Source organism: Microplitis demolitor, chromosome 3 (assembly GCF_026212275.2).
Source record: "Microplitis demolitor isolate Queensland-Clemson2020A chromosome 3, iyMicDemo2.1a, whole genome shotgun sequence".
Lineage (NCBI taxonomy): Eukaryota > Metazoa > Arthropoda > Insecta > Hymenoptera > Braconidae > Microplitis > Microplitis demolitor.
In genome coordinates, this window is record NC_068547.1 from 3,271,983 (window position 1) to 3,284,077 (window position 12,095).

At 29.1% G+C, this 12,095-nt stretch overlaps 1 protein-coding gene across 1 annotated transcript; it reads right to left on the reverse strand.

Annotated features, from left to right (window-relative positions):
- Nucleotides 1–631: 631 nt before the first annotated feature.
- Nucleotides 632–10,731, reverse strand: LOC103576585 (uncharacterized). The gene is made up of 3 exons (XM_008556874.2): nt 9,850–10,731; nt 5,216–5,631; nt 632–2,214 (listed from the first exon to the last, which is right to left on the reverse strand). The coding sequence occupies exons 1-3, from the start codon at nt 9,986–9,988 to the stop codon at nt 2,035–2,037; spliced, it is 735 nt and encodes a 244-aa protein (XP_008555096.1). The 5' UTR covers nt 9,989–10,731; the 3' UTR covers nt 632–2,034.
- Between the last annotated feature and the right edge of the window lie 1,364 nt (nt 10,732–12,095).

Sequence of the window (12,095 nt, forward strand, 5' to 3'; positions counted from 1 at the left end):
CAATAGAAATGAGACGTTAAATATATGAAAGAGCGTCATGAAATCTCGATAGGTGAAACGAATGGCAGTATCGATAACTAAACGAAAAATCTAGACAACCTCATAAATTTTATTGGAAAAATATAAACATTACTTCTAAATAAATACTATTTTTATACTGCGAATACTTGATTATTTTTGACTTATCACGACTAAAAAAAATTAACCAACGAACAAAATATATATACGTATTAAATATATATATTTTTATATTTGTTAATGATTACTGTATTTAAAAAAAAAAAATTTAATAAAAATAGTAAGAGAGAAAAGGCAACTGAAATAAGTCGCGGTAATGCAGTTTTGGTCAACAATCGTCTGGCTTTCGCGATTCAATTTCATTAAATCGGATCCGTATATATATTTATATATATTTTATTAGTATATTTATTTTTTTAAGGACTAATCGAGGGAGTAAGAAATCGGGACGTGAAAATCACAGTTAAAAAAAAATAATAAAAATAAAAAATTTATATATATATATATATATAATTAGCAAACAAATATAAAAAATAAATATAGAAATGAAAATTTATAGAAATTAATTTTTTTTTAACCTAATTTAAAAAAAAAAAAAAAAAAAAATCAGCATTGAAAGGACAGTGAAAGCGTAGAAATAATTTAAAAAAAAAACTCTAAAATAATAGTAAAGAAAAAAAATAGTTGGGGAAAGGGGAATGTCTCGAAAAACGCAAATTCTAAGAGAACATTCGCTGGTGGACAAGGGCGCCACAATATAAGAGCTAAGCTACCGGAGATCATTTGAAAACTGTCCACGGGTCTCGCAGCGAGCCAATTAAGATGCTGCGATCCTCGAAATTCTATATATCAATTATCTACCTTTAATTAATAATTTATAATTTAATTTAATATAATTTAATTCGACTTATTACTGATTTATTACTTTAGTTATCCATTTTTCTATACAAAAAAACTAAACCTCCTCCACGTAATCCTCCACAAATGTGTACTTACACATTTTTTAAATTTATCTTCTTTTAATTTTAATTTTCCTTAACATTTTTGGAATACACTCGACTTTGAATTTAATCCGTTAGTCTTATATACAAAACTTCTACTCGGAACGCGAGTACGAGCACTTTCAAATTTTAGTAATTATCATTTTAATTTAAATATACAAATTTTTAAATTACTTAATTATTGTTATCATTATAATTATTATTATTATTACTATGAATATTATTATTACTATTACTATTAAAATTATTATTAATTATCATACATATTAATTGTTAAATTTAAATATCATTAAATTTATATTTATCATACTAATCAAACAAAACAAAAAAAGCTAATCACGATAGCTGGTAATCTGAGTTCACGAGTAGACATAATCAAAATTATCCTCAATTCTTCGTCGACAAAGAATTGAGGAATCACAAAACCCGCTTTATGCGTATTATTAATTTTAAATTGTTAAAACAAAAAAAAATCACACTACTTTTTTTTTTATTTATAGACTCCTTCTTAGTTTAATCCATAATGAGATCATGGTTTGATTATTGGGTTAAGTCCTCTTTGGATCTCGTCCTCAGCTCCCCCGTTAAGCCCTTCCTTTTTATTATTATTATTATTATTATTATTATTATTATTATTATTATTATTATTATTATTATTATTATTATTAATGTTGTTATTATTATTTATAATTATTATTCTTATTATTACTAATTTATTATTATTATTATTACTATTATTATTATTATTAATATTATTATTAAACTTAGCCAGTATTTGTTAACCTTAACTTTTTAATCGAATTAATCAAATTAATCGATTTCGTCATACGCGAGTCGGAGTAAATTTTATTTTGGTTAAAAATTTATAATACGCGAGGTGACGCAAGATCCTCTTGACGTTTCGTCATGGATACGGATAAATGATGGTCAACTACCTTGTTGACTTGTCAGAATCGTAATTGTTGCCTTTGTGGATGTTGTTTAAGTTGATGCGATTGATAAAGTTTATTAAACTCTATCGTAGACGTGAAACTAATCGCCAACCCAAATACAAAGCCACTGTTGTCCAAAGTGTTTCACGTAGTGGCGCCGGGATTAACATTGACAGGAAACCGTCCGATGATGGTATACTTGTAGTAACACTTGGAAATCCAGCACCGAAAAATGGTAGTCTCGATTTTTCAATCTCTGCATCCTGTAACAAATAATTTTTTTTTTTTTTTGTTACATATAATTCTTTTTAATTATCGATTCTTTTAAAATTATTAATTTTATTAAATAAAAAACAATATCTTTGACTATTAATTATTATTATTAAATTTTATAAGAAATTTCCATCAACCATAAAAATTTTTAATTGTATAAAAAAAAAAAAAGTTAAATGGATAAACTTAAGGGTACTGTCCCTTATTCTTTTCATCCCTAAAACTTTTGAAATCCTGATTTTTTTTTTTATTAAACTTCTCATTTTTATTTCTAACGTCGCTATTTCATCTCGGGTGTCCGAGCAATAATAAAATAATAAAAAAAAAAACTTTTACGATATTATTACTGCTTTTCGGTCAATTAATTACATACTATTCTTTATTGTCTTTGTCATTTATATTTCTTCATATAACTTTCTCCATCTCACAATACTTTTATATTTATATAGTAGTTATTCCCGGCGTCTTCGTAACTTCCGATTCCCGTTTTCATCTTAATTCACGCTCGGTCTAATCGCGAGAAAGTCCAATCTTCTTTAGCCACTTTTATGGCTATCGCGAGTAATATCTAGATGATAAATAAATATATATATATACAATACACACCCTTATATATACATATAAAAATATATATTTTTCCTCAATTTTCGTCCCCTTTTATTTCATTTTCACAATAATCGAGTCTCTCTTAAACAGAACCCTCAAGTGTATTCTACTTGTTCTTACAACCTAACACCAAAAATAATTTATATATTATCAAGACCCATGAGAAAAAAAAACGTCACATTATTTAAGAATTATTATAATTGAATTGTACACAGAAAAAAATAATTTCTTGGCGCAACAAAATTCTTACTTACCCCAAGAAAATTTTTATTTGCCCTAAGAAATTTTTTTTTTTTTTTTTTTTTTTTTTTTCATTTCAAAATGGAAAATTTTTTCCTCGCCAAGATAATCCTTTTTTTCAGTGTATATTTATTTACTTAATATTTAAATAAATAATATATTTTAGTTTATTTAATTAAATAAATGCATGGTAGTGAGTACGCGCTCATGCCCATCGATATGCCCGGTTAACTTTCACGTCAGGGGATGTAGTTATTTAGCTTGTTACATGCTCACTTACACCGCTACGCGTGTAGAAAGTATTGTTTTTTATTGTAATTCATTATTTTAACACTTGTTACGTAATAATTAAATTATTGAATCATTTTAAACCCTTATAAAAAAAAAAAATGTATTTTTCTCTGTCGTAAATTAAATGCGAGTTATTTGAGTAGACAGATGAATAATATGACATTGATACTTAATAGAGATAATGACAGAGTAGATATATATGCGTATTAATTCATTTAACAAAGAGAATTAATCACTGCGCCGTTACTAATAAACTTTATATGTGCGTATTTACTGTTCTGTTTTTTTAAATTTAAATTAATTTGTTTGTGTAAAGAGAAAAAATTGTTTGTCTTTAATTGAGAAACTAGTGAATAAATGAGCGGAGATGAATTACGGTTAAGTTGAGGCCATAAATGTGAATTTAGTTATCACCGAATCCCGTGGGTGTAATAAATATCGACACTATGACCCGACGAGAGCTGTAGTTGTGTATTTATATAGCGGATAGGACAACTCGGGCTTTTATTTTTCTTTATCCCTACAGATCCCTTATACAGTTTGTCTCGTTTATTCTCACCCTCGCACTTGCAATCCCAAATATACGAGTGTTGATCAAATATGTATTCAAGGGTATAAATATAGATATTATTTAGTGAGACCGCAAATTCGTTTTTTTCACTTAATGCCTAAAGTATTTATTGAGTATTAAAAATCACAAAAAAAAATTTAATAAATAATTTAAACTAAACTCGTAATTTTTGGTTTCAATCAGAAATTAAATTTTGAAATTTTTTTTTTAATTATTCATTAATTTCGTAATTTTTTTTTTTTACTAATTACAACTGTGGGAACTTTAATTAGATTAGAAATTTAATGAAAGTAAGCATTTTTTTTAAATGAGAAATCAAATGATCGATTAATTATCAAAATTTTCATGAGCAGAGAAATAATTTTTTTTTTCAAAAAAATAATTTTATCTTATATCTGAACCGACACTTTAATCCTTAATATCTGATTATTGCACAGTACGAATTAAGTTGTCGTAATTGAGAAAATAAAGGGAAGAAATAAGTGAACCGTGTAATTGAAAAAATCATTAATCTTTAGTACTGAGAAACTATTTATTTTCTTTCATCCACATAAAAACCAAAAAAAATAATTAAATAATTATATAATTATTCAGTATAATTTGAAATGAGTAAATTTAAACGCAGTAATTTGTCGTTGATAAAATTATAAGGGAGGATATTTTGCAGACGCCCAAAGTAATTAATTCCAGACGGAAGTTTTCGAGTTTAAAGTTTAGAAGGTTTTAATATATATATATGTATATTTTATAAGTGTAGTAGAGTGTAATGTAGCCGCAAAAGCGTGGCATTTTGGGGCGAATTGAAATGTAAACGAGGAACAACTAATGTTTATATATATATACATAGACACATATATGTGTAATGTAATAATACCCTCCCATGTGTACACGAGCAAACCAAGTGGCGAGTTTGTAGAGTGAAAAGTTGGAAAGTTCGTTATACAACGTGACGTTTTCCTTCCATTCGTACTCTAGGGAAATACTTTGAGGGTATATATGAAACTCGGATCATTTTACCCGACGTACTTGACGTAAATTCTACAGTGACAGCTCATCAAATCTACACGTATCAACGTCATTATATTGCATGCAATAAATGCTATTAAATATCAAAATTCCACGTGGAATTTAAATGCACTTTTGTATATTTTTTTGTGATTTAATTTAAAAAAAAAACAAAGGTCGAAAAATTTATTTTAGTTAATTTTCTAATCTTAGCTGATGAAATTAATTTTTTAGGGTGACTTAATTACTTATTTTAAAATTAAATAAACGAAGATTACCTTAGTCTTAGAAGCGTGGAAATCGTCGGCAATATTTCTAAGATTGGCGCCAACACTTGCCCACTCGGTTTCATTACACGAGTGGCCGAGATGTCGACAGCAGACGCTGTTGATATTGTCGGACCTGCTGGTGGCGCCCTTTTCGAGGACAGAGCTCTCAGACGTGAGTCTTCGTCGCCGCGGTCGTGGCCTCGGACTGGGCACTGGCGCTGCACTGCACTCGGGAAACTGGAAGGCCGCATCCCGCGTCGGGCTGCTTGGCGCCGAGACAGTTACTTGGGGTTCCGGCGACGGCAACTGCTGGACCGCCGATAACACCAGGTCCGGGAGCGGCAGACGCGACAGGTCCGAGTCTATCAGCACGATCGGATGATCACGACTTACTCCCGTGTCTCCCACTCGTCTTGGCAGACGATCTGAAAAAATAATAATTTCATAATTAGCTTTTTTTTTTTAAATACGCCCATAAAATATATGATAAAAATTTTTTACGAGTCTTCAACACTCGATATAAAAATAAATAAAATAAAAGTTTGAGTAAGAGCAAGTCATGTGAGAAGATATTGTTGTATAGATAAATATATATAAAAAAAAAACATATTTTCTACAGTCATAAACCCGTTGCACATGGAGTATTATACTGTAAGTATTTTAAGTTTATCGAGTCTAGACTTAAAGACGAGCCCCAAGGCACAGGAAAATTCTCCCGCGGTTTCTCAAATTAACTAAAATTACACATGAGAAAAATCAATTTATATTTTCACCTCAGGTTAATATTTAACTAAAAATTACCAAATCACAGTAATGATAATAATAACTAAAAAAAAAAAAAAAATTATTTAAACCCAATGATTTACCGATGGCATTTTGCATAAATTATCAATTATTATTTATAAATTGAGCGTATAACAAAGTGTTATACCCTCGGGTACTATATATTGTTCGCGTCACTTATGTGTGCAGTAGCATCCTTGACATTTACAACTAGTTATACTATCTTTCACTTGTGCAACATATTAACATCTATTGCAAAAGTATTACACGCATTTTATTGTTATTTTTTTTCCCTATCAAAATTGCAAATTTTATTAAATTTAATAATTTAATCTGATTTCAATACATACTATTATTTTATTAAATTCATTTATCTTAAAAAACTTTACTGTAATTAAAAAGTAGTATGATTTCAAATGATAATTAAATAACACGTGGACCCGCATGTCATTTTTTATGTTCAATAAATTGGTGCAATACACCCTTGAAGCAAAAATAATAATAATAATAATAATAATAATAATAATAACAGCAGTTGATACAACAAAAAATGACTCATATATTTATCCTTCACACTTGCATATGTCTTTTTATTGCATGTTAACAAATACTTAACACTCGATTTGAATTCTTTATACAATCCAACTAAATACTAATCCATCTTTATGTACTTTTTTTTATTTATCAACAATCTAGTAGAATTTAAAATTAAACACGATGAATAATAATGAATTTTATCATCAACAATTTGAGTTGTCAATAGTCTTTAGTCCAGAGTAATGAGTTTCGTTGCAACCCGTGGGCATTTTGCTAATGTGTTAATATGTATAAATGTATGTACTATATATAAAAGTATATAAGTCGCTTTCAGCACAAAGAACCTCACTCAAGGCTATTGTATAGTGTGTAGAGAAATATAGATGTAGATGTTAGATGTAGATGCAAGTAATATAAAAGAGTTAAAAACTGCGCACGCGTTACTCTGTCCCTCAGTCCTTAAATCCCTCTTCGTACTGACTTGCAGTACTCAGTCACCTATATGCCAACATTTATCGTACTCGGTATCAACAGACCTGCTTTATTCTTATTTATGTATACATATTTAACTCACACGTGCGTTTATTATTATCCGTCACCGGACTTTTAAGAAAAAATTTCATTTGCAGTCCAGGTTCCACATCTTTGACTTTTTTTCACAATTACTCAATTGTTCTTGCAGTCAAAGTTCAGGCAATTAATCATTTACTTTTTACTTATCTTAAATTTTGGTATTTATACAAATTAGTCATTATCTCATATTTGATTGAATTCTTGTCACTACGACATTCAATTAAAATTACTAATGTCCATCATGTCAAGATAAAAATCAACAAATTATTTTTCAAATATTTGAATCTAAGGTAAAAAACCTAGAACCGATTATTCCATATATTTGTATATATACTTAATAAATATAAATAGACAATTGCATGAGTAATCGGGTACTGGGTCTCTTATCATTCGAAAAAAAAACTTGAGGGTAGAATCGAACTTTTCTTTTGTATATTGCACTTACATATTAATAAAAAAATGAAACCGCAAATTAAAAAGGTTAAATTACTAAAATCTATATTTATTTATAGCTTATGAAAACTGATATAAAAGTTTATTTGTAACTCTGATTGTGACTAGTGGGTATAACCCATTGGATGACGAAGTTGTATATTTTCTCAAAGTATTAGCTAAATATAAAATAAGCTTTCTGTCATTGATTAATTATACTTGTTAAAGTTGATGTAGATATAATTGATTATAGGAGTAAATCGATAGATATAGAGTATGCTCTATCATGTAAGCGGGAAATGGTGCGAGGCGTGACCGCAAAGTTCTTTATAGAGTAGTTGTGTGTGTTACAAATGTTGAGTCGCGAAACTGCACCAGTACTAGCACCAGTACGGTGCATGTACATATGTACTGTACATTGAGTACACACCCGGTGTAACCTCACGAGCGCGTGCACAGCTGTACTCGTTCTATAAATATTCAAACTCTCGATCTGATGCAACAGCACGCGCACCCTCTGTACTCACTGCTACAGCAATTCTCTCTTTACTCTTTTACTTTACTCGATATTCCTACCGTACCGAGTTTTGTTTTAAATTCAACGGACCGTGGTTATTGACCCGTCACTTATTTCAATATTTTATTTATTTATTACTTTTAATTTTACTCATTTTTTCTTTTTATAAATCAAAATTAGTATTAAGATTTTTTTTTTAAATTTACATCCACATATTTTTACTACATATTCAATTTTAAAATTTAAATTCAAATAAATTTTTATGTAAATTTGTTTTTTTTTTTTTCAATTCAACTTTTCGAGTTTATTTTTCAAATTTTCAATTTACTGATCAAATTGACATCCAGATATTTATTAAATATTTTTTCTATTGCCCTAAAAAATCCGGAGTGGATTCGGACTGAATTGAATTTTATTTAAATTCGCACTTACTCCAATTCAGATTTTTAATATTAAACTTCCCTTGGAGTGAAATTCACTTTGAGGGAATTAAATAAATAGACAGTTAGCACTCCGGATTTAATTCGCGTTCACTCCGAAAATTTATAAATTTAAATTCAAATAAATTTTTATGTAAAATAATTTTTAAAATAATAATAATAATTGTTATTATTAATGTTCAATATTCGTATAAATAAAATGTTGTATTGAAAATAAAAATTTATTTTTGTCTATTCTTGATAAATTGAACAAGTCGATTCCAGTCGAGTGTCGAGATAGATAAAAATTTTTTTACTCATTTATCAAGTCTATGACACTTGATATTTAATTTGTCAAGCGAATAAATTATAAATACTACGTATACATCATATATTTTTTGTTTTATTAAAAAAATATATATAATTATATAAATACATTCTCGAGTCACTTCACAAATTAAACATTTGATATTTAACAAATATAAATATAAATATAAACAGATTTAAATATATTAACAAATGTAACGAATTAAACTCAGACATTTAAGTAATTTAATAAAACTTAACGCAAGACAAATTTAACTTTAAATTGTCAAATGACATCACTCACAATCACTTTAACGACATAAGACATATTTAATACAGTAAATGCTAAATTTTAAATTACTGTTAAAGGTACAATTAATAAATAATACCTATGATATAATAACATTTTTTTTTGTTATCTATTACGTTATAAGTAAAGACGAGCCTCCTTATCAATTTTTTTTTTCATACATTTTCTCAGAATTTCCTTTCAATATTATCAATAAATTTACTTTATAATTCTTCGCTAGTTATTTCTGTCATTTCAAAAATTTTTTTAACTTAAATTTTTTTACAAATTTTCACTTCAATTTTTAATTTTAATTTCAATTTAAATTCAAATTTTCATGTCAACTTTTAAATTCAATTAAACTTGACAATTTTTTTTCCAACAAATAAATTCCAAAAATCAAAAACTAAGAAAATGCACATGTAGAAAATTTCAAAAACTATAATCGCAAATTTTTTAAATATTTTTTTTTTTATAATTTATGACTTTGAAAAAATTTCAAAAATTATTAAACATCCGCTGACTTCAGTGTCCAATTTTTTTGACATTTCCGTAAAATTACTCCATTAAAAAAATTAATTCTATACAATTCGACTTAAATTACTCGCTCAAACTTTACATTAATTTATTATTTTCAATGACATTTAGCTAATTTTCAAATTTACAAATATACAGTACTTACAAGATACAAATAAACTTTAATCAGTTTAAAAATAAACAATAACCCAAAGAGAGAGTAGTAAAAAAATTCCTAAAGTACAAAAGTACGTAACAACAAAGTACTCACGATTGCGAGAGGGATGCTGAGCACTCCTACTCCTGAGGACCTGTTGCAGTGCCGCGTAGAGGTCCAGCATCAGCTGCTCTAGCTGTTGGCTCTGCGCCTCGGCCTCGTCTTCAGACGGCAAGTTAAACGGAATAGCCATCGTCTAATTGTCTAACAGTTAATTGCACTGAAATTCCAAAATAAAAACAATAACAGAATGTCCTTCCACTAAACACCAACCCAACCTCAACAAAGTTTATTTATTTATCTTCACTATCAACAAATTTATCAGTACCAAAGTCTTTTACAAATAATCAACAAACCCTTCGATCGAGTCTTTTCACATCTACTTCAATATTTACCCTCATAGTTTACCTCCCACGCACGTCAAGTCACCACCGAAAATCCTCAAAAATTTTTTTTTTATTAAATGTCAGTTTAATAACGACGTCTGAAGCGTCGATACGGAGGATCTTCGAATGGATCTATTTCCATAAGTGTAAATTATCGCGCTTCCGCGATTAAACTCCAAAGAGAAAAAAAAATTAATGTCCTTTTTTTTTCTTTTTTATTTGACGTTTATATTTTTTTTTAGCAAATGTCACTTGTAAAATAAATTTAATGATAATTAAAAAAATAATAATAAACACAATCACTTAAGAGTCTTGTCTTGAGATAAAACTCACAGATCACAGTTGTCCAGATGTAGAAAAAAATATTATATTTTAAAATCACTACTAGGTAGCAATTGACTTATTTATATAATATTGAAATAATTTGTTTAATATACAATATGTACTGTTTATTATAAGTTTTATTATTTAAAAATAATATGAAAAGCACGAGATCTCGACTGAGCTAACGATTAAACGCGTCTACTCTCCTCGAGGTCTGGTGTGGCAATGATCGTAAGCAAAAGTTGCTCCCAAACTCACGACTAAATCCCCTCTACTAACTTACAACTACTGTCTAACCCCCACCCTCAAGTGAATTTTCACGCTCGCTCCCCTCCGAGCCGCTACCGTGACTCGCGATCGCGCGTAGACCCCGCGGTAAGGGCGAGAGGGAAGGGGGAAATGTGCGCGCGCACCGCGTGGACCGCGAGTTAGCCGCGACGCACGAACTGTAATGTAACGGAGTCCGGAGTCAGAGGGGTTTGTATTGGGGATCGGGTACTGTACTGGGGCTGGGGGCTGGGGGCTGAGGACTGGGGACACTACGAGTTTACTACAACTACTAGTGTGTGGAGAAGTGGAAAGAGTAGGGAAGAGTTAAAAAATAAAATACCCATGTATGTTGTAGATTGTAGAGAAGTATTAAGTGTACGAGTAGTAGGTCGGTGTCCGCCGAGGGGGGGAGGAATTACTCCTAAAGGGTAAAGGGGGACGGGGGTTCGAACGATCCACGATCCGTGATGTAGGGACGTAATTCGCGGTTTTAAAAAAATCAGAGCTCTTTTTTTTATTTTTTTTCTTTCAGCTTTGTAATTGTATGGTTGAGATAAATTGTGTGTGTATGTGTGTGTGTGTGTGTGTTGAGGGACAACGGCTTATGCATTGGCTCTTGCCACTTGCCATCACCAACGTGCCCGAGCGTAACTGCGTAGTTTGTACACCCGCGGTCTTTTACTTTAACTCTTGTACTATAAGTTTATGTATTTTATGTGCACTGTATGTTTGATTTCAAGTATTGGAATTTTTTTTTCTATTCAAAATGAAGATCTATTGATATAAGCATTGATAGGGAAGTTGAAGTACAAGTTGGAGTTGGATATTTTATTTGTTGATGCTTATAATTGATTAGATGCATGAAAATGTACTTGAGCTTTATTGTTTGATGTTTATAAATTATTTATAAGAGGACTTATTGATTTAAAAAAAAAAAATGATAGATTTTTATTCAACTCAGATATGAGATTGTTCGGAATTGCGGTAATTTTTAGGAAATAATTAATGAGTGGAATAAAATATTCAGTATTTATATTTTGTTTATTTATTTTAAAATAATTATTTATTAACTATTGGGAAACAAAAGTAAAAACGGGTCAATTAGCGGAAAATTTCATCAATAAATTTATATCACTTTCAAATAACAAAAAAAACTTTTTGGTGTGAGAAAAATCCATTCATTATCAATAATATTTTCAATTTCATAGATAATGATTAGTAGTTAACAATTAATTTGATTTGACATTTGAATTTTTAATTGACACAAATTCAATAGTTTGCAAAAAAAATTAATTTTCAATATAGACAGTCATCCGCTAT